This window comes from Ooceraea biroi, chromosome 5 (genome assembly GCF_003672135.1).
Source record: "Ooceraea biroi isolate clonal line C1 chromosome 5, Obir_v5.4, whole genome shotgun sequence".
NCBI classification, from domain to species: Eukaryota; Metazoa; Arthropoda; class Insecta; order Hymenoptera; family Formicidae; genus Ooceraea; species Ooceraea biroi.
Window position 1 is genome coordinate 3,936,911 of NC_039510.1, and position 27,565 is coordinate 3,964,475.

The window sequence follows — 27,565 nt, forward strand, 5'->3', positions numbered from 1 at the left end:
CCGAGGGTCGTCGTGCTGGCGACTGCTTTAGCCGGAAACTAGGTTAATACGCGCGTACTGTCGGACAGAGAGAGTGAGAGAGAAAGAGAGGGGAGAAATACGTCAGAGAACGAGGTAGGCCACAAGAGAGAAATTTATCTAGGAAAAATTCTGGCGATTATATTTTTTTAATTTGATGGAACGTGCAGCCACCGAATGTCGAGAGATCGCATCGCCTTGGCGGTCGTCGTGGATCTTGAATGAGATACGCGCACATCCGCGAAATGAGAATTAGCTTTCTGCATGATGAACTAGCGATTTCACGAGCATTCGGGGCGGCTCGTAACAATTTTTTTTACTGCAATAAAGGAAATGGCTTCATAGATTTAAAATATGTAACTAGAAGATAGCATGCACGCGCGTGCGTGTGTGTATGGTGTTGCAGCGCACGTGTACTCGCAGGTGTACGGAAATAATAAAAGTACAAACACATTACGAGGTATCTCGGGAAATATGATACCGTAATAACGCGACGGTGTTCTTGTTGTCAGTTCATCGGATAGGTATACGTTGCTTCCGCACTGCTATAGCGCGCTCTTTCTCCCGTGAATAAACCGAAAGGGAAAAGGGCCGAATTGAAAGTACGAAAGCTTTCACAGTCGGGGGCGATGTTTGCCTCGGCGAACGCGGCATAGCATCCGACTGGAAGGCAGTTTCGGTCAGATGGAAAGGAGAGGATCGTTTGTCCGAATCGGCGAGGAAGAATCGCGTCTCGCTGCACCATGCTCGTGTTGACGCAACATAAGGGGAGAACAGACGCTTTGCTGCATCGCTCACGATGGCCAAGTAAAATATTATTACGATAGCGCGGGATTCTTCGTTGCGAAGTAATTGGCAATCGCTTCTGCGTTAATAAAAAATCAATCTACAAAATCATGATAAAAATAATGATGAATATTTTCACACGAAACATTTTTATTCCAGCAAATAATCGAGATCGGTCATTGTCCAGCAATTCCTGAAATGAGCGATTCGGATCACGCTAGATTCCTGCACGAGGAGTCCTGATGAAATTTCTCTCCGCGATGATCGCGGGACCGGAAACGTGATTCGAAACTTACACAGACACTTGGATCAGGTAGAAATAATAGTTTGCGATGAATTTATAATTCACAGTTAAGCACGATTACGCCCTGCGCGCGCTCGCCGAGAGCCGAGAGACACTCGTCCTGCCATCGTCTCCGACGACTGGAATGAGAACTGGAGTGACGCGGGGTGTGCCGGCAAGTTCGTTAAAAAAGTTGGCTGACACGAAATTGAATGCCTCGTCGCCGTGCTTAAGGACGGTGTCGCGCGCGTTTTACCGCGCGTTGCTTCCGGTACGCCTTATTACTTCGCATTACCCTTTTCTTGTTCCGTTCTACCTCCCTGCCACTCCATCCGTCGCTGTTATCTCCGAAGTTTCGCGCGCGTCGCAGCTTCGAACGTCGCGACAGTGAGAGGAGACACCGGGAAAATTTGTCAAGGCACGGCCGTGAATAGTTTAAAACTCGCCTTAATAAACGAACGATACGTCGTGTTTCGCGCAAACTTCCGCCAAGTTCGTTACAACCGTAAGATGTAATTTTCCGGGCGATGCGAACGAGCGGATTACGACGGCGAGCGGTTGCATCCGCGCGCCGCGACGCCAGCTCCGTAACCGCTAATTCCGGACTGAAACTTTTGCTATAAAGACTCCCTGTGACGGCGACAATTATCCGCGTTACGTACAATAAGGCGCGCGGTACGTTCCGCAAAGTCCGCGTGACATTACGCGGTTAATGTTAATTTACCTCTGTGACGACGCGCGCGCCGCGTACCGCCTGAATAATCGATTTTCGGCAGCGTGGACAATTTCCCGACGGAAAATCTTTCATTGTTCCGCACAAGCGTTGATGCTGTAACTTTCTGAAAACTGCGGCCCCGCATTTAATTCCCAGCGATCCGGACATCTCGATAATCCGGATACATATTCGCTACTCGCATGCAGATGTAGCGGAATTAGTCCGGATTATCAAGATTGCGTGGTAATTGCCGTAATTCCATCACTTATCGTGGCTTTTCCGTGCAGATATTGTTTTATCCGCGATAAAGCGGTCAACAAAGCGTACAAAACGAAACAAGCGCCACAGAGCCGGATTTAACGTCGCGGCGATATTTCACGAGGAGATATCTGCCGCCTGTTCGATACCCTCGCCAAGTCGATAATCTGAAAACCAGATTTTTCCAATTACTTCGCGATCGTTCCGGACAGCTCGATCGTAACTTAATAAATTTCCGCCGCGCGCCCCCGCGCGCTTTCGCGTCCATCCCGGATCCGGTTCTCATCTGCCGAACGTCACGTCTCGTTTGTCTCTCGATTCCACTGTGGGTTTCGTTGATCCACGCATATTTCTGCGCGATCGAACAAAGCGAACGGAAAACGGGAAAGAAAGAGGAGTATCACGAGCGACGGTGGTGACGTTTTTGCATTTTGCGCGCGATGAGACGCTTCCATCTCGCGATTCTCGTACCTCAGATCTTGATTTATCGCTTTCATTTATCAGTTTTGATTTATTACTTTCTTTCCTAAGAGATAATGAAGATTAACAATTCTTGATTTTTTAATTTTGTAAATTGATAATTCTTGATCTGATGTGATCAAGTTTTCTTGTTAAATATCAACATTTAAATGTCACGTTTATATATAATAAAATATTCTCTTCTCACTTTTGTTATAATTCAAACTAAGAGCTATCCTACACACACATATGCATCTTTCCATATAGACAGTTATGTAATCTTAATTTTTATACTAAATGTCAAATCTGTATCGAATGCAAAAAAATATATATATTTTGCAGTTATATATTGTTTTTCTTGAACTCTTCCTCTCTCTCTCTCTCTCTCTCTCTCTCTCTCTCCTATAAGAAGCATAAGTATATTTGCAGTTATCTATGTGTATAATAACTTTTTAATCCTTAAAGGATTTATCAATGTCGTTAAAATTTCCATAAAGTTTTTAACGCCTTCAAGAATAGGCTTGTCTTCAAATCTCTGACATCAAAAAGTTATTCGTTCAAGCGCGGCTTGGGCTCTGTGAGTACCGTAATCCGATGCTGAGTCACATCGCGCTCGACTGCAGACTGCGGAACGTGCAAAACGGGTTTAAATTCGGTGGCTATCCTGGACCGCGGAAGAAAGGAGCGGAAACCGCGAAGGAATCCAGCCTATAGGAGGATGGGACGGAAATAACAAGAAGAGAAGTATGAGACAGAGAGAGAGAGAGAGAGGTGCGAACGGGAAGAAAGAAGGAAAAAAGCAGACGTGTAGAGACTTCACGGTGTTCCGAGGGGGGAGAGAGACGTCGGAAAGTACGAACGATCCTCTTGGCGCTCCTCCAACTCATCGCGGGGGCGGATAGGGGGAGGATGGGCGCGCATCATGCATCACGCGAGGCGTCTGTTGCATCCAGCACATTCAGGGGTGCAGTAAAAGGACAAGGCGAACGGCGGTTCTGGGGATTGCCAGGAGGAAGACAAGAGGAGGAGAAGAAGGAGGAAAGGCGGGAGGAGACAGGGTGAATGACGACAGTAGGTGTCTGAAAGTGGAGGCTGGAGGTGCCCGGAGGGTGGCCCACGGCGCGCATCAGCCCGCCGCTGTCTTCGCCAGGATGCAGGCAGGATGCGGCACGATGCAACGGCAGTGCGTTATCGGTTACATGCTCGCCCAAATCCGTATGTGCGCGACGCGAGCTTTACCTGGTCGCCTTCCGCCTCGTTTCCCTGTCGAAACTTTCACGCTCGGAGCTGTGGGGATGAGACGAGACGCGTGAGAGTAAACGCTCTCTCGCGCGACGCGGCCGCGAAACGGTATCGATCCGCGCGGGATCCTGTTCAGCAACCTTATCGCGACAGGAACCGCTGCAGTTTTATTTTCAGAAATAACTTCCCAAAGTTGAAATCAGAGAAATTAAAACTTTGAGGATATTTTTAATCCGCGCCGGTGCCCGAGGTATTTAAGTGTTCCCGGGGTGCTTGAACGCTTAATGCTTATATACGCCATGTCGAGTCTACGTATCGTATGACTCACAGTGTTTCGAAAACCTATACAATCATCAAGTTTTGCTTACGTTTGAACACGGCAATTGCCGATTTAAAGCAATTCCACCATTCAAGTGCCGAAGCAGGTCGGAACAACGTTGGAGGCGTAAGAAGCCAACGTGGTGCGCGCTGACGTTGAAACTAATTATCGCCATGTCACTTACCTTGCGAGTTGGTTCTCCGCGACAGAGCTCCCACAAAAGGCAGAGTGCCAGCGACGATATGCCCGTTTCCTTGGCGAGGGTGGCCAGCGTCGACGATACCAGGGCCAGCAGCAGCGGAAGCGGCGATCGCGCGCGATTACAATGGCCTGAGTACGTCAGGAAAGATGTCAAGGTCAGGAAACAGGCAAGAAGATCCGCGCGTCCGACTATGCCGGCCACAGCCTCGCTGTGAATGGGATGGACCGCAAACAGGAAACCCGTGATCGCGTGCGCGAGATTGCTCCTTCCTGGCAGGACCTGCGGAGTGTAATTGCGGATATCTCGTAAGGATGTAAACCTCGCGCATGTAAACCTCGAAAGAGGAACCCTCAAGCATATGGGAGTGGGGTTAATTAACTGCATCGTCAATTAACTGCATCCCCGGCTAGTCCCGGGATCGCTCGATTCGAATTTCGATTCTAGATCGGATTGTATTATATTTCGAGCACATGGCGAACAATAAGCAGACGTGCTCTCGTCTCTATTTCAGATATTAAGAGTTACTTGTGCTAGGATTCTCGTGAAATTCTTAAATTAGATATGAGAGGATAGGAAAATATTCCAGTGGCTGTAATTTGTACCAATTGATGTATGATATCGCAAGACACTGAACGTAATGGAACATAAAAAATATATGTAGCAATGTGGAGCGGATATTCAGGATCAGGTCCATTGACGATAAAGGAAACCGTGAGATTTCGAAAGATCCAAGGATACGGACAAGATATTTAGGTCAGGATATAGGAGGGACGTGAAATATGTAAAAATGCAGAGGAGCACAATTCGTAGTTTTATGCGCGACGCTTGGTAATCGTCGACAGTAGTCATCGGCGCGGGGGTATTTGAGAATTATACGATCCGATGCACATCTGCAGTAAAGGGATAGAGGATACGGCGGTAGTGGGCGGAATTTCGAGCAGAAAAATTGTAATATAAATGTCGTATATTTTTTCCGCTGGAAAAATCGAAGAGGACGAAGAGATGGAGTGAAGAAGAAACCGATCGGAATCGAGAAGGAGGGAAGATCGCGCGAAACCTCGACGAAACGGGAGATATTAACGACATGCATAACTCAAAACGGCGCTCGAAGTACGAGAAGTACTCTCATTAATACACTTAGACTCAGTTAATTAGCGTGACAGTTTCATTACTCAGCAAAGTGCTGCGTGTATTAAATTAACGTGGGTCTCCTCATACCTTGCCGGCTTCTGGCGCCCATAATAACGCGCTAAAACGATTTGAGTTGCTAATGAACTTATAAAACAGTATGCAACTTTGATATTACTGCTTATTTTCACGGCCTCAAGAAATGCGCCAAGTATTCTCACGTAGAGAATCCGGCTAGGAATCTCCCCGGTTTCCCGTATTACGTTTCTCCTGGCGTGACTCCTCCGTTCTCGTTAAATTTCCTCGACTTTATTCAAGGACTTCTTACAGGTTGCTGCTGATTTATCTCTGGCTTGCATGAGAAACGTAACCGAAGCTAAGTATAATTAAATTTTATGTCTTTTAGTTTTAATACGTATCCATCGGCTTTTACTTAACTACGATAAGTATGATTAAATTCACCCTATTTCGGCGCATGTGGAATTAAACTTTGTCCGAATTAGTGGATGCACACAGTGCGTTAAATTTGAATGAAGTGGGAAATAAGAAAGTCGTTAATTAAATGTTGCGTAATTCAGTACGTGTACAATTGAGCGCTGTATCCCTTTTTCCCCTCTGGGAATGCGATTCTCCATCACTTGGATACACCAAAATTAAACAGCCGTCAAGTTAAACAGGATGACCAAAAGAGGTAAAATTAAAGTTCCATTTGAATGATAGGATCTCACCGCGGCCCTTTTGATCCTCAAACGTATTCGGAAGTTCTATTTGAGATGTTCGCGTGCGGGGTTGTGCCGAATCGTCATTACGGTTTCCTTTCACGATCGCGCCCGGAATAAGAGGGGTTTCAAGCTGACTGAAACGAAGTGACGTCGTAAAATTAAAACCGCGCGGTAGGCTTACGCCCAAGTTAAGTGGAATCTCTCTCTCTTTCTATCTCTATCTCTCTCTCTCTTCTTTTATCTACTCAAATTCCACCACCGACAATTCTCCCCGTCGAGATAAAATAAGAAGGGTCTCCAGCGGCTTTATTTCGGATATAAAACAAGGATCCGGGGTCGCTTAATAATTAGATGGATTTATAATGTGACTTTTGCCGCGAAGCGAATTGTGCTCCTTTCCATTCCCGTGAATTAAGGTCGCGGTACAGAGTGAGCCGTGAGAACATAATTGATGGGAGCAGAATGCAGTCTGCTAACAATATTTATCATGACGGAATCTTGATTAATTGACGGCTCTCTCGTATCGCGAACAATGTTGACGATACGCGCGAATGGCAAATGAAAAAAACGCACGCGCGCATGTTCATCGCAATTGAACACCAAGTTAATTAACAATTAGCCTTCCTTGGTTGGATATTGACAGATGGCTCGCCGTCGAAATGCCTCCCGGACTTGATGTTAAGCCTGTTTTATAATATAACATGTCGATTGTTATTATAAGAGAGAAAATACCGTGCAGTGTTAACGATAATATTTCGGCATCGGACGGACCTTCGGAATTTTATTTCCGACCTCCACTAACTATAACGCTGAATATTATCAAAACTCCCGCGTGACGTGCGCTCTACAGGTGTCACCATTATCTTCCTTCTGTCTTCCGCACTGACGTAAAACCCGCACGTTATTCGGAAGGCATTACCGTGACATGGTCTCCTTCTTCTTTCCGGTACGATCAACATTTCCTCAATTTCGTAATAAGTCGTGCGACGTGGAAGTCGGCATTCAAGCAACGGCAGATATGCCTTCCGTATATCCGTGTGACGCACACAATGACCGACTCCGCCTATCGGTAAGGGTCAGTAATGAGTAACGGGTCGGTAACAGCAGATAGCACGATCGCGATAAAGAATATTTTTCAATATATATATATACAGGGTGTCCCATTTTTAATGCCGCAGGCAAAAATCTCGAAAAATATGGGACATACGGAAAAATGTTTCGAACAAAAGTTGCATGGTTTGAAGGGGGCCACATGATGAAAATATGTACTTGACCTTGAGTGACCTTTTCAAGGCCAGGTAAATGTGATGGATGTTTTCTTAAATGGGACCCCCCTTTTTTATTGTATATTCTTGTAGCTTAGTTCGAGAGCTTTCCAAAACACTACCTACTTTTGTTTTTTGCCCAAGCAGTTCCCAAGATATGAAGCGTCAAAGTTGACATACGCCGGCATTCGCATTACCCGATGTACACCGCGGGGAGGTTGCTCGGTCGGATTTGTACATCGTAGTGGCCCTAAAAAGGGCCGATTTTGTGTATGGGGGTGTGGTAACCAGTACTAGTACTAGTAACTCCAAATGGAATGCACAGTATTTACTAATAAGCAGAGCTCGGACTTCGGTGCCGCTATCCCCACTTCAGGCTCTCGAGCGCCGCGAGAGACAGTGCCGACTATGCCGGTGGAGCGGCCTAAGCAGATGAGAGGTACCGTTGCGTAAATTGAAACATTTTTTGATTGTTTGAGGCACCGTCTCTCGCGGCGCAAATTTTTTCTTTTCCGAGAAGTTCTGAGTTGATGATATCATTATTTTTTATATTGCCTAGAGTTCTCTGCTATTGAAAATACCGTAAACTCAGAAATGAAAAAGTTCTAGCACTTAGAAATTTTAGCCTTCAGTGACCTTGAATGATTTTGACCCGTAGATCAATGTGCGCATCTTCAAACGCTCTACTAGATGGTACGTACAAAAATATATCATACCATTTAAAAAAACGAAGTTGACCTTCATATGACCTCTACGCGTCCACCTAATAAAAAACTATTCAGACCAAATTATGTGTCCCTCTAAACCATGCAAGTTTGGTCTGACACATTGTTTTCTATCACCAATAACAGCCGAGATATTCAGGTGGCCTGTTTTAGGTGCCTCGCCCTGCATATTCTTATATATATTAAATATATCATATACAGGGTGTTTCCTAAGTAAGTAGACAAACTTAAGGAGGATATTCCTTGGCTTATTTTAAGAAGAAAAGGTCATATAAACATATGTCCTAAACTGCTTTGTTTTCCAAAAAAAAGTACATCACTGTTTTCGTTCACTTTTCGTTTATTATAGAACAGTTTGTGTTATTGCAAATGAAACAAATGAAAAACAATAGTAACCAAAAAGAAAAATTATAACGAAAAAGAAAATAGTAACTAAAAAGAAAAATAATAACATCACAGTAACTGCTGAAAATGTCCACCTGCAGCCATGATACACGCCTCAACTCTCCTTTCCATTGATTAATGTATACGCTCAAAAATACCTGGAGTGTTACGTATTCTTTCATATCCATCTATTATGCGATTTCTGAGATCTGTTGAAATTTGTTGACTCGTATTGCAAAAGCACGCTATCCGAAAAGTGAACGAAAACAGTGATGTACTTTTTTGGAAAACAAAGCAGTTTAGGACATATGTTTATATGACCTTTTCTTCTTAAAATAAGTCAAGGAATATCCTCCTTAAGTTTGTCTACTTACTTAGGAAACACCCTGTATATATATATATATATATATATATATATATATTAAAAAATATTCTTTATCACGATCGTGCTATCTGCCATTACCGACCCTTACCTATAGGCGGAGTCGGTCATTGTGTGCGTCGCACGGATATACGGAAGGTATATCTGCCGTTGCTTGTAGAACTATTGTGTAAGGTAGAATCTAGAGATCACAAAGACTGCTCACCTTTCTGGCTACCTTGACGACGAGGACGGTGCAGGCGGCGTGCAACGCCACATTCACCAAGTGATAGCCCCAGGGTTCAAGGCCTCCCAGAAAGTGATTCAGACGAAAGGTAGCCACGCAGAGTGGTCGGTAGCTGCCGTGCGAACCGCGTTCCGTCAACGGGGTTCCCCAGAAGTCATTCTCGAGCAACCGATACCACGGTGTACTCGTCAGCAGATCAGGATTCGTCAGGATGGCTCTCCTGTAAGCAGAAAAACCATTGTTGACATTATATATCCGTTTATCGATCCGTGAGAGATTTCTTAAACGTACTATGTATAATCACGGAAATGTGCAATTATGTTTATAAATGCATGCATATATTTTTGTATAATATAACAGTTAAAGTCCAAAATTGTTCTATATTGTGATGTTATCAAATTTAATAAACATTTCGAACGAGATAGAAATTTGCAAACTAGAGGGCCGTTTGTAATTACGCGAATTATTTATGACCCAGTTCAAACACGAAAACAATAAAGCACAGCGCGTCGCAAACGGGAAAAATTGGCTAAATCGGTTTTTATTTTGGGTGCGTAATTTAATCAGCCTGTAATAATATAACCCGCGTCGGATTATACTCGCCGGCCGCGTTAAAATTCGCGGGATATCTATTATTATACCTGGTGCAATTCGATCTGCGGTTCAAATAAAATAAGCCGTTTCAATTTGCCTATTTTCCTCGCGTGTGTATGCGTGTATGCACGCGCAATTTAATATGGGACTTGCAACATTTCAGTCAGTTCATCGCGTTAACCGCATCAACCGAAGTTCTCGGGCCAAATGCCAGCGACAAATCACTCGGTGGCATTTAATAAACCATTTTTATCTCGCGTTCGTAAATTAATTACTTGCGGCGCGCAAGCACGCCGCCTGTATATACATATATACATATTAGTTGGCAGAAACAATTTTTGCGTCCATATCGATTGGCCGCTCCTCCCTGTGTTACTATCATTGCTCACTAACGTGCTCGCGCTTTGTTCGCGAGTTTTGCTTTTCGGTAATAAAATTGAAAATTAATAAAAAGTATTATATTTCCTTGACAAAAATATAATGCTGTTTAATAAAGTTGCATTTTATAATATTTTAGTACAAAATGTTACCTTTTCCGATAAAACGATACATAAAATAACGCAGAAATAATATAATCATAAAGTAACACATAAACTGCATTAAACAATATTTCATCCGAATTTCTCTCGATTACCAAATACCAATCGATTTTCGGAAAATGCAGTCTTCCATCTGACCGTATCTTGCGGTTGCAATTTACTTGACGAGCGAAGGAACTAAGATAACGCAATTAGTTAGACGCCACTTATGTGGAATACTCGTTATTATCGCCTGCCTCGTCGGCGAGGCAATCGTACGTGAAGATTACCAGCGCAAGTCGTAACGTGCCGGCCTACGAAAATGGTTACGACGGCGATAGCGTTCCGGTGAAACGGCCTTATCACCCGTCTTATATCGTTGCTCGCACACTCGCGAGTACATATGTATATTTCTACGTGTAAGAACTGCAAAGTGTATCCCGAGCACTTCATGAACCTAAGAGCCACCGGTCGTCTCCGGGAAAGGTGCTGGAACGGCTACGACGTAGTCACATGAAGATCGCAACGGCGTCGTTTGCCCGGCGCACCTTTGTCCCTTTATCGTCGCCTTAAATGGGGAAACTATCAGTATGTAGTCTGTGCTCTGGGGATAATTCCGCGATATTAAAACTTTTGCATGCCTCACCGATGAATTTCTCGCGTATTTTCGCGGCGAACAAGCCGGTTTATCAGAGCTTCATCCTGCAATATGCGCGATATGTTAGCGATGAATAACACGCGTAAATAAAAAGGAGGAGAGCAGGAACGATGCGAGCGGAACGCGCGCGATTAAAGGCGCTTGTTCGGAGATAGTAATATGAAGTGTGCAAAATAACATGCCCTAATATTTTTATACATACTTCACGTGGATGACCTATTGGAAGCGGGAGTTATTTGCCGGTTCAATTATACGAGCGAACGCAGCTCTTCGCAGCTGCACGCCTTTTATAGCGAGAGAACGTATTTTTTTATGGCAGTTATCGAGTTTATCAGGCATGCGACGCGAATTGATATTATCTCTTCTGGAGTATATTTTCAATTACCGCGCTCGTTATGAATAAAAAATTGTATAGCGGAACAACAGCAATGCGGGGGTATAATAATTGTCGCGAGTGCTGTGACTGAAATGAATGTCGTGACAATTTCGCTTGGCGACAAAGAGAGAGAGAAAAAGAGAATTAGTGTATTTTTAACGCGATCTTTTCAGGATCGTCCGTAGATCCGAGCAAAAATCGCGAAAGTCGATACGCAAAAGAAAGCTCGCAATTACGACAGCGCACGCTTTTACCTTAAGGAATTCTTTCTTACCCCTCGCGAAAGGACATAATTGAACGCTTACGCGGTTAAATCCGTTTGTTCTCTCAAAGAAAGAAGGAAAGAGTACTGCAAACGGCGCCGTACCGCCTTCGCTGGATGAATAAAGCTAAATGATAACGATTTACGCGGCCAAGTTCATTTATAGCTCAAAGCCGCAGAGAAAACCTTCCGTCATCTTGAATCATTTCAATTACCCGTTGGCGTTTTGTTTCGCGTATTACGCTCGGTAATCCTCGTTCAATTCTCGCCGGCCGCTTTCATCCAATTAAAGCGATTCCCAACGGGCGCGCTGTCGGACGGAGAAAAAAAAGAGAAGCAAATTTGCAAAAAGCGCGCCGTCGTCCGTTACATCTCATCGAACTTTTTCTTCATCGGATATCGCGCAGGCGAGCTCTCGTCGCCGGGCGAGGAGGCGTTCTAATCGACGGCCGATCAATATTCATGGGTATCGATGAACCTGATGTTACGGTTCGTCTCCAGATCCCGATACCAAAGGCCACGCTGTCTGCCGCGTCGTAGTCGTGAAAATAGGACGATGACCTGCGTCAACTTTGAGTTGCATAATTTTTAATGCCGCTGCAGTCAACAGACCGCGCGACTCCTACATATACTTTCTCCGTCCCAGATTTATATTATCTGTGATCCAATTTACGCCAGCAGCTCGTGATTCGATAATTCTCTCGGAGAAGAATTAACGTGACAAGAGCTTGGAATAATATATACAATAATAATCTCTACAGGAATTTACATAGGAGATATCCCTTTGGAATATGTAATGAAATGGCCATTTTGGATGAGTATTCACGACACTTCTTTTGAGCGTCGTTTGTCCATTTCCTCTGTCAAAGCTGACAATGATTGTGTACATACATGTGATTCGTAATTATAAAATTATTATTGTAATAACGGTATGAACGTAATTTGTGTAAACAATTGAAGCAATTTACGGGAGAATATTGGATCACGTATTTAAATATCGTGCATTCTGCACGTGGAAGTTGCCTTCATAAAAAAGTTATTCGAGTCGCGCGCGTGTACGATGCTAAACATTTATTCGCGACCGGAGACGATATTAATGATGAAAATTACGGACAAATTATCGGAATACGATGACAGATTTTAATGAGCTCACATTATCGGAATGGAGTTTCTCATTAGGGCCGGTAAATTAGCTGAGTTTAAATATAGTATTTAGACACGTTATATAACGCGAATACATATTTCGAAGATACGCGCGTCCCGCATTAATCCGCGCTGAACGGAGCCCGCGCTGAAGCCTCGGATCCGCACGAAAATTTCGGCTCGCCGATTCGGGACGCCGCGTAAAATGCGCGACACCAAATTACTTTCCTGTTAGTCGCTCCCGCACAATTCCCGCCGTTTTCCCGAATAATTTGTTATGCCGGAATGAGTTTGTCCGTGTTCCCGTCCGTTCTCCGGGCCGCGCGACGAGTAATCGTGATCGCGCGCTCGCATTTTCGCTCGCGGCGTTTTCGCTCTCCGCCGCGGCTTGGCTCGCGTGTAATGAAAATTTGTAAAATCTCTCGGCGAGGTGCAAACGACGGCCATGCGATGGGAGAGCCATCAATTAATCCCCATTCATGCCGATTGCAGCATTCTGAAAATTCGCGTCGGTGCCGTCGCGCCTGCCTCGTTTAGGAGTTATTTTTCTGCCAGCTGCTCCCCGATTTTCCGCCTCGTCTGAACCAAGGATTCAAGCCCGAGGTGTAAGTCGGCCCTCGCCACTTGCACGTCCTCGCAATTGAATTCACGGGGGGTAGTAATCCCCCGTTGCGGACTCTGAATTTTGAGCTGACTGACTGAGTGACGCGCGCGGATGATAGTCGACGCAAATGGAACAAACATCCTGCAACTTCTTATTAAAAAAAAGAGAGAGAAAGGAGAAAAGAATAATATACGTAACGTACATTATCATTTATAACGCCTGATAACTCTGAACGTCGGCACAAAAATTCGAAGTGAAAGGGAAAGATATTACTTTACAGCACGTTCTTTTGCAACTACAATTTTCATACGCTATTCCTATCCACTTTCCGTCGTGCTCGCGTGTTTCCGCTACCCCCAATTCGATTCTTCTTCTTGATTCTTCGTTCTGATGACGCGGCCGCGGCGGGCTTTAATCCATCGCGCGAGCTTAATCCGGAGCGGAGCGGCAAAATCGTCGGAGCTCAATCTCGATGATGAACGTCGCGGTCGCAGCGGCCGTCTGCGTATTCAATTGCACGTGTAAATCCGCGAGATACGTACGTCGGACGATTTCGCGATGGATCGCTCTGTCAACGGCTGCGCACGTGGTCGAGTGGCTCAATCATGACGACAGGGTCCTCGCACAGGCGCGATCCATTATCCGAATTATTTCTTTGGTAACTAAACGAAATAAAGACGCGGGATATAGCACAGGATGTGTATTTGTAGAACGGCCGTGTAAAACAACTCACGATAACGCGCGTGACGTTAATGAAGCTCGTCCCGAATGGGGTAGTGCACGAACGGGGAGAGTACCACCGCGATTCCCTGTCATGAAGTTAACTCCCTCGCTCGCGAAGCACGTGATTGTTCGAGTATCCGTTCCCTTTGACGCAAACGTATAGGTACGTGCACGTATAATACGTTCAAGCTCCACTTTTCGGCGAATGCCCAAATATTTCTCGCGGGTGTATTTAAACCGCAAATTACCGCCGCAGTCTCGTCTGGAGTAGAGAATTATAAGGGAATCGGAGCCGACGTTCGCCGACTTTCACGTGAGCGCCGTCCAAAAAGAAACGTGTTACGTCCATGTAAGCGAGTCTCGTGAGCTATACGACTATGTCCGACGAAAAGAGAGAGCGAAATGATCTTTTCAAAAGGCGGGAAACGTCATCGGGATGCCTGATAATCTCCAAGAAAAAAACGATGCTTGGCGTCGCGGCGCGCTCTTCACGTGTCGCGCATGACAAATGTAAATGTTCATGGGTCGACGGAGCCATTAGGGTGGCGGGTGGATTCTTGTTGACGTATACCCACACACACATACACACATATACACAGACGTATTCGCGCGCACTTATGACAACGTGCGCGTGACGTTAATGAAGCTCGTCCTCTGAAACGACTCACGAAGAAACGGCGCGACGTCACGTAAATGGATTCGGAAGCGGGAGCTCTCGGGGTGGCCCGTGTTCTTTCGGCGCTCTCGCGCCCTTCTTCCTCCCCACAGCCGAGTCACTTAATACTCGTCCGACCCCTTTAAGCCTCATCGACTTACGTAAGGCGACGCCGATTCAATTTTCCACCCTCCTTCTCGGTGGAGGGCGCGGACCGAATCGGAAAGCGCTTAGCGACCGCGGTCAAATTAGAGTTATTGGCCACCCCCAAGCGCGCAGAAATGAATTAATAAATTACAGGACTACGTAGCTCTCTCTCTCTCTCTCTCTCTCTCTCTCTCTCTCTCTCTTTCACCTCTCTCCTCTCCTTCTCCACCACTCTTCCCGCCGTACCCTGAGGGTATAGACAACCCCGCGCGGACGCGATATTAAAATCGACCGATGATTAATCTCCGTCCGTGGTTTCGTCCGGCTTGCATATAGTTCCGACGCTATGAAAGAGTGGAAGGGTGGCGGAAGCGCGATCGAGGAGAGCGCAGGAATGAGAGGGTGCAAGCATGCGGCAGGGAACGGCGATAGGGTAGCGGGGAATGGACGAGGAGGGTAGGTGTTCTATCGATTACATCTAGTTTCTATGGCAAATCGATGTAAGAGCACGAGGGTGGAGGGGTGAAACGCGCGCGACGATGCTCGAGTTACTCGAGTGCTGCATTAGGCCCGACCGATGACATTGCGTGACAGGCATTTTTTATGTACCGCCCATTTCTCTTTTGCGGTTCCGACTGCTTTTCGGATCGAACATTTGTCTGAACATTTGTTTTGAAGCAGGTGTCACGAATTCGAGGCGTGTACGATATCGACTTTTATTGATTCTGCTGCTCCCTTCAATAATTAAATAACAGTCTCTAAAATAAAGCTTTTCTCCTATAAAAAAATAAAAAAAAGGAAAAACAGAAAAACGGATATAAAATGTTCGCGCAAACACGTAAAGATTAAAAAAACATATGTCTGCGCGTCGTTGCCAAGATTGTAAAAATGGAGCAATTCCTGCATATTATCCTCACAGTGAAGTTACCGCAAAACGCGATATTGCCGCGGCAATACTTTGGGAAAGAAGCAAGGTTTTGTCGATCAAACAGTGTTTAAGAGACAGCGTATTTGGTGATGTCGTGAAAGGAAATAGTCAAATAAGAGAGAATTAAGTTAACGAATAAAAGAAAGAGGAAGAGAGAGAGAAAGAGAAATGAGTACGGTCCTTGTTTCACAGCGCGCGGATGGTGTAACGGTTATTACGGGGTTTTATGCCCCTATCCTTTTACATTACGACGAGCGATGAGAAAATCGGTCATGCGCCATCGCGCGTACTCGCGGTATTATCGCAAATGGAAATTTTTTGCAACGTGGTGAAAACCGAGCCACGCGCGGTCTCATAAACTTCTGACCCGCGATCATTTCCATCCGCCGAGTGAGCCCGGCCGAGCATTTCGATTCAAGCTCAAATGAGACCGGCTAATCCTCCGATAAATAAAAATTCCTATCGATTAGGGGAACCGCGCTCGGCGTAAAACCTGCTCGCTCGTTTGCGCTTGACGAGCTGCAAACTGCCGGATAAAACGGTGCTAAAACCCGGATAACAAGATAGCTGTTTTGCCGAAACATTCGTCGTAAAATGAAATAAAAAACGAGTCTACGATTTTTCTGATATTTTCTACTGCAAAATAAGACCCTCGTTATCTCTCTCCCTCTCTTTATCTCTCTCTCTCTTTCTCTTTCTCTTTCTTGCAACATGCATACGTTCTGTGACGTGTTTGTCGCTCTTTGTACGTGCTCCGACTTGTTTTATTTTCCAGCGACCGTTCGATACGTCGCGCGATTCGTGTCGAATTTATAATCGCCGTCTAAACTACGCTCGTGATTCTTTTGTCACGCGATATTACGCGAACCGCTGTTGGCGGGTGGAACGCGTCACCGGAGTACTAAGTATTCGTCAGTTAACGTTACGCACACACACAGCATCCGCGCGATTCGATATCCAACAAGCTTTAAAATTTCATAGGAAAACGACCGCGTGACTTTTGTTCCAAATACAGAAAAAGCTACGAATCGTTAAATCATAACTGTGCTAATTTAAACATTTCCATTTTAAAGAGAAAGGGTGAAAGGAAGCGAGAGAGCGAGAGTGAGAGTGAGATACGCGTTTTTCGACTTTAATTTTAATTCAACGTGGCGAAACAAGATCTCGCGCGCAGTTTGTTACATCGATTTGTTATGATGTGTAATCCTGGTAACTTGACAACGCTTATTTTTCATAGTTTCATTACATGTAATAATAAAGCGCACAAGAGTTTCGCAGCATGGCGGAGGCATGCGAGCATCGTTACGTGCAACTAGGACGCCGCCGTTACATCGAAAAGTTAGTTGCCGCAATAACTTGCGATATTAGCGTCCTACCGGAGCGATATGTTCGATACGATCGACCGCGATCGAGTTTCGTGGCGCGATTCCCTATATTGCGGGATAAGGCGAGCTCGCGCACCACCGCGACTGATAGAAATTCACACCGATGAACGCGACATGATACGGTGCCGCTTCTTCGGCAAGAGCTAGGTGCACGATCCCAGGGGATGATGTGGCGCGTGGCAATTTGCAGACTATACCTTCCTCCCTTTCAGCCGCTTTCTCTCTCTCTCTCTCTTTGTCTCTTTCTTGCCCAGACATTCCGTAACCTCTAGCTAACCACCGTGCGCTCGCTCTTTCTTTATCTCCCGCCGCGGTTCCTGCAGATAACGGAGATACGTGCGGAAAGATAGAGGGATGCAAACGACGAAGAGAGAAGGTAAATATCGGGTGAGAAGCATATCGATAAAACTCGGTAGATAAACAGAACGCGATTTAATCGCGTATACTGGTGATAAATGATTAACGGAATTGAATATTCGGCCGGAACGAGATAGACTGCGGCAAATGTGACGAAATAACGAGATCGGTAGACGAACGACTTACAATTAGTAAGGGCGATCGATATCAGCCATGCGGTATTACCAAGAGTGCGCGGGATCGGTATTCCAAGTTTTCGCATATTGTATTTCCCTTCCGAGCGCACTCGATGACATTAGCGTATCGAGCGTATCGGTATTCTCATCGAAACAGAATACGGGACAACGGAGGAACTAATATTTCCTTTAAAGACCACTTGCGCGCGCGGTCTGGTCTTAAATATCTGCATAGAGATCAACGAAGAGCGAGAGAGAGGAAAAGCGAAAAAGACAGATGGACGAAAACGCATTGACATTACCGCGAGGAGAAAAACAGAGACGTAGAAAACGAGGAAAACTGGAAGAGCAGGTCAGGGATGAGAGGTGAGGCGGAGGAAAGCAGTAAGACGCGCGGAAGGGAAGGAGGAGCGCATAGCTCGACGACGCTACATTATGGCAGGCATTTCCTGGTAGATAGTCTCGGGAGCGAGAACCGCGAAGATGTCGGTAAGAGGTGAGGCGGTGGCGGTGCCGGGGCAAGGGTGGAGGGAGAGAGGGAGGGAAGCCAAATAAATACCTGACTAAATCGTCCGGAAAACTCATTCCATCCCTCGGGCGTCTCTTACGGGGGTGCGCACCTTCAGCCGCAAGCAGCGCCGAGTCGACGAGCGACGCGCTCGAGCGAGCGTCTCGGCGCCGGTTTCCATTCCTCGAGATTTTCCTCGTGCGATTTTCGCGGCGGGTCCGGACGGAATCACGTCCCAACGGCGTGAAACGGTGACGAGCGTCGAAAATAGTGGAACGTTATCGCGGCAACGGGATTCCCTCGGTGTCGTTCGTTCATCTCCTGGCGATAACGTGTTCTCCGCGTTCCCGCCCTCCCGTCAGATTTCAATTGACGTCACATACGTTATGCCTTATCTGAGCGGAAACGCGCGGGCCGAAGGAACGACCGGGATATTAGCTGGAATTTCTCTTTCACGATTAATCTTTCTCCGTGCAAGTATCGAGACGGGAAAATCGTTTCTTCCAACCGGAGAAAAATCGTTTCTTGTTTGCCTTTCGGGTGGGTCCAAAGTGTTACTTGGAATTTTTCTTTATAGCCATTAATCATTTCCCATGCGGTTATTAAAGGAGGAATGTTCCTTGTTTAGGAGGGAATCATTTTCTTGCTTACTTTCGGGAGTTTGCCCGAAGGCGCCGTTACGTAAGACATAATACATGCGTTAATCGACGTGCGGTCGATAATAATACTAATGAATTCCATTAACGTAAACGTTGAGACACTGTTAGCAATTGAAATAAAGTTTCCACGCGAAAAAATTAAGGGATATTTCAAAAACATTGTGCCCATTCCCCAGTGCAATTATCGCGCTTCGAAAGAATCGATAGTTTTTTCATTTATCACACCTTTCCACATAATTACAAAATATATCCCTTATACAACAAATTTTAGCAACATTCGTGATAATACCGTAATAGTACGTGACGTTAATTTAGATCCCGATCTCGTCGGACATTTATCAGCGATAAGCGTGTGCGCGCGCTTATTCGTGTACGTCAAAATTATACGCGTGGATTTTCGATACCAACAGCGCAACGCCGGTCTCGCAATCGTATCCGGTAATAGAAATTCAGCGTCGCGGCGCTCCTACGCCGGCCGTAATCGATTTCAGGAAAGCAATTTGGGTTAAGTCGCGCCCGTCGAAACAGATGCGGCGAAGTGTCGCGCCCACAAATGGCACGCCGGGGAGGCGCGCTGGTAATTATTAAGCAGAAACGGATCGATTAATCTCGTCAAATCGCCTCGAAAACTCATTTTGCTCACTCGGTTATTTCGCACGCGCGCGCGCGCCGCGCCACGCCCGCCCGCTCGCTCGCGATATTTTGTGCGCTCGAAGCCGACCGATAATTAGGGGTGACTTCCGCCCCCGGGTCTCGTCACGTAAAAGGGTTACCGGGACCGCATCGATAGTGGTCGCGAACATAATGAGGCGGTGAGAAGTGGCCTCATCGGCATGTACACACATCGATAATCCATCGGCGCCCGGCCGTAGCACAATAACGAGATCTTGGACGCGAGCTATTAATAACTGAGGGAAAAATCTCCCAGACAGAAAGTATCCGCTGCGGAAGTCGCTAGGTGTAAATTAAAAGAGAGACATTACGATAAAATTATTATAAGAAATTAAAAGAGTATTTCATTCTACCTCCTTTTTCCATTCCTTCTTATGGACACCTTAGTGGTACTTGCTGAACCTTTTTGCTATGTAAAAGCGCAAAATTGTTCCGTACCGTATTTCCTTTGTTGTAATTTCGAGCTCACCTCCTCACCGCTTCTCCCGGTCTTTATTCTTTGGATTAAGAATAGAATAGCGCCGTATGCGTAACGCCGCGATATTATACGCGACGCGGCGCAATTTAAAATTAAAACTACGTTACGGGTACTCATGCACGATATCGTATCATTCGAGCACCGTCTCGTCTAAATGCTCGCCTCGTCCCGGTTTCTTTCCGGCTCTAGTTTCCTTGTTCGTATTCCTATACGTGCGATTCAGCGGGCACCCGCGCGGGCTATTATTCGCTATGCATCGACGATAAGATCCACGGACTCCCGTGTATTAAACGAGTTACAACGTGAGTTATCCAATCCCGCGGAAGCGACTCTTTCGAATTGATCACGGAAAATGTATCGCGGCGACGTATCGAGCGTGCGACGATAAATGTATTTCGTCCCGGCCGGTTTTAAAGCGCAAGCCGCGAGCCAAATCGGAAGATGCCACGCTCCCCGTTTAGATGAATCTCGTAATATACGAGCTGCGGAGCGCGCACAGTGTATAAGCAGCAGATTTGTATCTCTCCTGCGAGGATCCCCCACTAGATATTTCCGTAATAGCAATTCAATCCGATCGGTAGCTCGTTAATCTCCCGGCTACCAGACGATCGAACGATCAGAAGCGAAAACAAATTATTGCGAATTGGCGCCGGTGATTACTCCTCCGCTATGGTACTATGAATCAATTAATGATGAAACTGTTACGGAAGAATTGTCCAAGTTGGAAAATAATTTTTTACTTAAATGACATATCGAACTTGCTTTAGCGACAACTGCAGATTGCGGTTCCCAAGTCAGCTCTTCATTTAATGTTGAAGGAATTGTGCTCTAAAACCGCATCATCTACAATTTTGTCAAGTAACCTCTCCCCCGATAAAGCTAAACGTGCCATGCCCGTGTCATTCCGTATTTCAATACCGCACACTCTTGGCAGCGTCGATGCATCATTTATCCCGACGTCGCAAGAAGCCGCCTCATGGATCTGCGGACGAACGAGCGGCGAGGCGACCGCCTTCACGAGCTCCGCTCTTTTCAGCCCGTTCCCGTGACCCGTCAAATTTTTTTCTCACATAATATGTACATATATGTATATATGTATATATATATATATATATATATATATATATATATAGATAACGCGTCTCCGTTTCACGTAGAGGCGGGCATGAAAATCGGCGGACGTAAATCGAGACGGTCGACGAGAAGGCTACGAGCGAGGGAGAGAAAGAGATAAAAGAGAGAGAGAACGGGGAACGAGGGATTGCGGAAAGCCGTGCGGATTCACGTGGGGAAAAGCGCCGACCCCTCGTTCCATCGTACGCCGCAGGACTCGAGGACGTCGTAATAGAAACCCCTGACAGAGGTCAATCTCCTAACGGTCGATCCCGGCGAAGCCAATCCACCCGCCATCCATCGATCACCGTCCCCAATCCGGCGTTCGCCCGCTCGCGCGCGCGAGCGTGCGCGATCTATACGTATTCCATTTGCGAATAACCTGCTCGTGTCGTTCGGCACGAAGTCATCCGCCTCTCCTTTCCGCGCTTTTACATGCTGGCATCCGCCCGTTCTCCGCTCGTTTCCTCGGCTCGATTCCGCTCGATCTCGTTTTCGAAGCGGCGTCCCGCTCTATGTCGGCTCGCCGCCGCGCGTCGATCATTATTCGGAATTCAGTCGGAGTCCCAATCTCGCACGACGGCACGTACGAATGTCTTCCTCCCGTTAATATACTCGCAGCGAGCGTATCTATCTCCCCGCAATCTCCTCGCAAAGCGTACAAGCAAATGGGAGTTCTTACGGGGAATCTGGAACGGATCCTGGAATATTTCATGGCGCGAGACTAAATTTCTGGCGTGACAGAAAGAGGACCTTTTGCCTCGATAAATAGTGTCTATCAATAATAAATATTCGTCGTTGGCATGCTGGTTGATGGATTCCTTTTCCTTTCTCAACGAGTGCCTGCGGCAAATATGAATGAAATATGTTCCTTCTTGCTCGATCGATCTGAAATTTCATTGCATCATAAATAATCGTTCCCTGATGCATGACAATTAAATCAGTCATCAGCGCATTTATATGTGCATACGACCGAAAGTCGTGCAATAGCACGAGAATGACTGTACACCCTCAGAAAGGATTTCTGATAACAAGACGAAAAATATTCTTGACTAATTTAATCGTATTACAAGTATAAAAAATATGAAAATAAAACAATTTTTAATTTAAATCAGTAATTTCTATTCTTCTCTCTCGAATTAAATAAGATTGTCTTACTGTCTTGAGACAAGAGTAACATATACAAATTTATGCTTATATATTCTTGTATGTAGAATAATTTGATATTAGCGCCACTTTATAGTAGGCTTTGTCGATGTCGACGCATCATTTTCTCACAGTCGCTCGTCGACTCGGCGCTTCCGCGTCCTTTATTCCGATAAAACGGCCAATATTTATGTGTTGCAATCGAAAATGGAGAAAGTGTTTCTGTGTTTCTGTTATTTACAATGAATAAGTGCAATACTCTACAAGAAATATTAAAAGATATGGAAATGTAAGTAAGTATATACAATATACTTACTTGAGAAATAAGATTCGAGATAAGATATTTCCATATCTTTTAATATTTCTTGTAGAGTATTGCACTTATTCATTGTAAATAACAGAAACACTTTCCCGATTTTCGATTGCAACACATAAATATTGGCCGTTTTGTGCAGATTCTACAAATTCTCTTATAAGAATAGAATAAGATGTCTTTTAGATTTCACAATATTCTTAAATCAAGAATATTTTGAACTTGCTACAAATTTGTATCTAAATCCTTCTGAGAAAATTAATGAGATAGCACCAAGATTATTTTAATCTAGATTTTCGAATTTTCTATTCAAGATTAAAATATGCTTCTTTTCAATAATAAATATGATTGTCGCTATAGCGATCTTATTTTATGATAGATTAAAGAGTAATAGCATTAAGTCCAGAAATCTTTTCTGTGGGTGTATTTCTGATAGAGGGGATGAAGAGGGGACGAGAACAAATCGGAGTTCGTAAACTGTCGAAATAACGCCCGAGCCGTGGCGTGCGATCATTGCGCTTGCCGGTGATTATGTCTTCGAATGGATCGCGAAAGCGAACGGGGGATTATATTGCCGACCTGGGCAGGTTGCTAACGATAACTAACACCTAACAGCTGAGATGAATTGCATTTACGTTGCACGGAAATGCGGAATGTCACGTAGATTGTATTGCAATTTCGCGAGACCATCTCCGAGACGCTCACGAGTTGCTTAATCGATCTTTTCTTAATTTTCTATAGTACGATTTGTTTTTCAATTTATCTAAAAGTTACGTGTAACATAATAAAGAGTATTTATTTTCTTTTTCGGTGCTTAGATAATGTATAACGTGTCAGCGTAACATAATAGAAAGACCTTCGCGATTTTATACGCATCGAAAGTTGCATTAAGAAATCTTATCGCGAAATCGTGTAATTGTCAGAAGTCGTGCTTAATTCGTTCCGTTCTCGTCGCTGTTACTTATACGGTTCCGGCGAAATAAATGTGATTATTAATGCGTAACTTGGAGGTGTTCGCCCTTCCGCGTAAAACGACGTATTAATCACCGTGATTAATGTACGTTTCGATCTTTAGTCCTTCGTGCTCTCGCGCGTCGCCTCTACACGACGACATAGATGTGCGATTACGGTTTTGCATAAATTAGAAGGCGCCATTAATCACACGGTCAACAATGAATCGCATCGCCTCTCTCTCTCTCTCGTTGCACATACATATCTTTCTAGGAAATTTATTTCAACTCGAATCGCGTCCGCGTGTATCTTTAATGCGCCATGGAGTTTATCCTCTTAGCAGGAATTTCACAAGGTGCCCGATTACAGAGCCATTTAACGATATGAACCAAGTTTTTAAAGTGCAAATGGCTAACAAAAGCTTATTTCACAATCAATCCCGGGAGACTTTATTTCAACGAAGTTTTAATCCCACGCTTAATTACCAAGTTGAAAATTAAAAAGTTGCGCCCGGCGACGGGGAGGAAGGGAGGGGCTTTGATCGAATTCCCCGTGAAGAGGAATTGTCTTTGAATTTAGTGAGAAATCCTCGGGAGAAGCGGGACGGGTGGGAAAAAAGGGAAGGAAACTTCCGGTGTATTTTGTATATTTTAGAGCCGCCGTTGGTGACCGATTGGGTAATCCGAAATCCACCAAAACAGCAGCGGAAATAGGCGGGAATACGTAGCGCGCGGCCCCAGGGAAATATCAAATTCACGGGGTATCGAATGTTTCAACGCTGCACGTGCCTGTGTGTGTGTATATCTGTATGCGTGTGTCCCTTTCCGCAGAGACTTCGCGCGAAGGACCAACTTTGCAGGATTCCTTCCCGTTCAAGAAAGAAGGCGCCTTCTTCGCCCTCTCTTTTCCTTTTTGTTTCTTCTTCGCGCGTCTTTCCCTCCATCCATGCGTGTGTGCAAGCGCGCGCGTGTGACCGCCTCCGCCGTATTTGCAATATTTTATTTTGCATGGAAAATGGTCTCACGAGGCGGTACGAGGGATGCGCGCGTGTCCCTTGAACCATATGCCGTAGCCTTCTTTTCCGGTATGCCGCAGGTTCCTCTCGTGCAACCGACAACCCTCCCCGGCATACGCAGCACCCGTCCTCACCCCTGTTCGCCCTTCCTTACGTTCTCCGCGAGATCCTGGCAGGTTGCCACGGGCGAAGACGACCTGTCTCTCCATTTTACCGGTCGCTCTTCTTCGAGTAATAAAGGTATCTCCTTTTTCTTTCCCGTTTCTTTCTCTCTCTACTTCTTTTCCTCTCTCCCGCCCATTTTCGTTTCCCTTTTCCCTCATGCCGCTGTCTCCATCCATCTGGCGTAGCCTCCTGTTCTTTCTGCCTCTCTTCTCTCTCGCCTCGTATTCCTTCTCAACGACCGTCCATTTACGGCCGTTAGCAACGGCGTTGCCGGTGCACGTCGTTTTCCACAAGAGAGCCGGGTTTCTCTGGTTCCTTCGTTCGCCCTTTCTCGTCTCTCTTTCTCTTTTCTCTCTTCCTCTTGCCCTCTTTCCATTTCGAGTTCTCTTTGCCATTGGCTTTCTCCTTTCACCGTTATCGACTCCGGTAACGTCGCCTTCGTGGGTCGGTCGAGTCACGCGTTTCGCCTTATAAATGCGCGTGATCTCTCGAGTCTCTCCCCGACCGCGTCGCCTCAGCTCCGTGGCATCGGGAGTATCGCCACCGCACTTCGTATCCATTAAGCGGCACTCCCTTCGAGTAATAAACGTATACGAATAATCATGATGGGAAATAATAGATCCGCATTCTCGACTGTGCTCAATAGGGAATACAGCATTTGTCTTGGTTGCTCGAGTCCGCCTTTTATTCACCTCAAAATCAAGTTCGAGGCCAACCAGAGAGAAAAATCGCACGACTATTTAACGTTAACTGCGGCCGAAAGATAATATCTTCAGACCCGCTCTAAGTAAGCGTTATTGATTCGAGATATTAATCTCCCCGCGATAATTTTATTGGAAAGTTACTCGTCAATTAATCTTCAGCAAGAAAAAAGATAATGGAACCTTTCTATTGACATAAACGGGCCCGTTTAAATTTATGGCCTGATAGTCGATTTTGCGGTTAACTCGTCGTTTCTGATTTGCGAGATTCACCGCGGCAAGGACCAACGTTGCCCAAGATGGAGAATCAATGCTCGAGCAGAAGGGAGACGGAATCGATACTGGGTCACTCGGAGACCGCTTCAAGGATCCTCTTTGCATTGTTGCTTCAGCTCTATACAGAGACCCACCAAGGACCCCGTCTTGACAGGACAGTCGTGCGCTTAACCCAGATAGCAGAGATAGCATTGTCGATGATAATAAGCACGTCGTACACGAACTCAGATTCAAGCTGTTCTATCACAAACGGTCGAACTAATGGATTTTCGACACGAGTATTTTAGAGAAAACGGAGAACATGGACGAAATAGTTTTTAAAATGATTCCCTCTTTGTCTCTTCTGTGACTGCGAAGTTTATTGCTTTAATTAATCACCGCATCATTTTCTCTTTGTACATAAATCGCGATAACGACGCGAGTATAATAGAAACATTGTAACAAAGTATGTTGTGAAATACATAAATTTATGTTTACACGATATATTTATACGACTCGTTAAGTAAAATTTTGAAGCACGTTAACAAACCGTTTTCGACTCGGGCTTCACGCGAAACATTCGGTGGCGCTCGCGTTTTTGCGCTAACGGCAGTTATCGTTTTACAATAATTACAGCACGATTATAAATCTCGTGCGCCATTTGGCGCATACGATATCCCGTGAGGATCGCAGAGCAAATTAAAGCGGAATAAAAAGAGGATTCCCGGTGCGAAATCCGGATATCCATCGAGGATCCTCGCTCGCCGGGCCGAATTTCGCTTGGTCCGACATCGGAAATGTAATTCCGACTGCCGTGCGCTCGCGCGCGCGAGCGCTTTATAATAAAATTCATGGCCTCGTCCGGAAATCGCACTCTGTACGCTCCCGATCGGCAGTGCTGGAGTGAGCACGTTTCTTTCTCGCGCTCTCGGTGTGCAGCGAGAGAAAAGTTGCCCTTTCCGTCCTACGGGGCCCATTCACGCACACCGGATCACTCGTGCAGAGAGCCGAGGAACTCGTTATTCCGATCACGAGGGGATTCCTCTCGCGCCCGGTACAAGAGAATCTTTTACGACTCGCGCTCGTGTCGCCAATATCGACGAGGCTTCGCAGTTTGCCTATATAATACGGCCAAGTGCCCTCCAAGGGAGGATGTGGCGCCGGAGGAATTAGACGGCAGCGATATTCCTATCCCCGACCTGCGATTCGATCTAGAAACCGGCATAAAATCACCGTGTATTTGTAATCCTTAAGGCATGCGACTACGCGTAGAGAAACGTCGCGCGAATTTTTAATTAAAAATTCACGATCGATGAAAGTATCAAAGAGTTCGTGAATTTGTATTACGCACTCGGTGGTAACGGTAGTGACGTTCACCTACCTACTTACACGTGCATCGCGTTTCTTGGCACAGGAAGGATGTACGTAAAAGCGGAGCTTTGCAAGATTCACTCATCTCGTTTCATGGGGATGTACGGGATCCGGGAATCCGGGGATCCGGAGGTGCTACAATTTGGAGGAGGTTCGCGAGTTCCAATATTTTTCGAATCCGGGATCGCAATAAACAGAATTCTAAAGATTCTCTTTAAAGGATCCGCCTTTAAGGCACCACCGCGCCCATCTCAAATTGGATGATCCACGGATTTCGTATCGGAGTCTCGTGGATTCCGATGTCGAGCACAAGCGCGAGACGCGATTCTTATATATAGCGGAACGTAATTCTCATCTGATATTTCTCCACGGCGAGAATTACATTTCGGAATCCTGTGTAGCACGATTCCCCGGAAATGAGATACCTGTCTTCTGTAAACTCGCGCGATAACGCTTCAAGCTCGCAGCAGTTTCCCCGCGACCTTCGTAAGAAGCGAGGGAAAATTTATTGCTTTCTCAAGCTGACGTTTTCAACAATGTACATTATTATGCCGACTCCATAAATTATCGTCCGCTCT

The 27,565-nt window shown here is 45.6% G+C and overlaps 1 protein-coding gene across 3 annotated transcripts in view; it reads right to left on the reverse strand.

Annotated features, from left to right (window-relative positions):
* LOC105287628 (transmembrane and TPR repeat-containing protein CG4341) overlaps positions 1-27,565 on the reverse strand; it is a 187,383-nt gene that overhangs the window by 69,925 nt on the left and 89,893 nt on the right. For all 3 annotated transcript variants that reach the window (XR_003406588.1, XM_011353273.2, XM_011353276.3), the window contains exons 2-3: positions 9,094-9,334; positions 4,265-4,561 (exon numbers count right to left, since the gene is read on the reverse strand). Coding sequence is in view for 2 of the 3 variants with exons in the window: in XM_011353273.2 (XP_011351575.1) it covers positions 4,265-4,561; positions 9,094-9,334 (538 nt within the window). In the remaining variant the exon portion in view is untranslated. The remainder of the gene's footprint in view (positions 1-4,264; positions 4,562-9,093; positions 9,335-27,565) is intronic.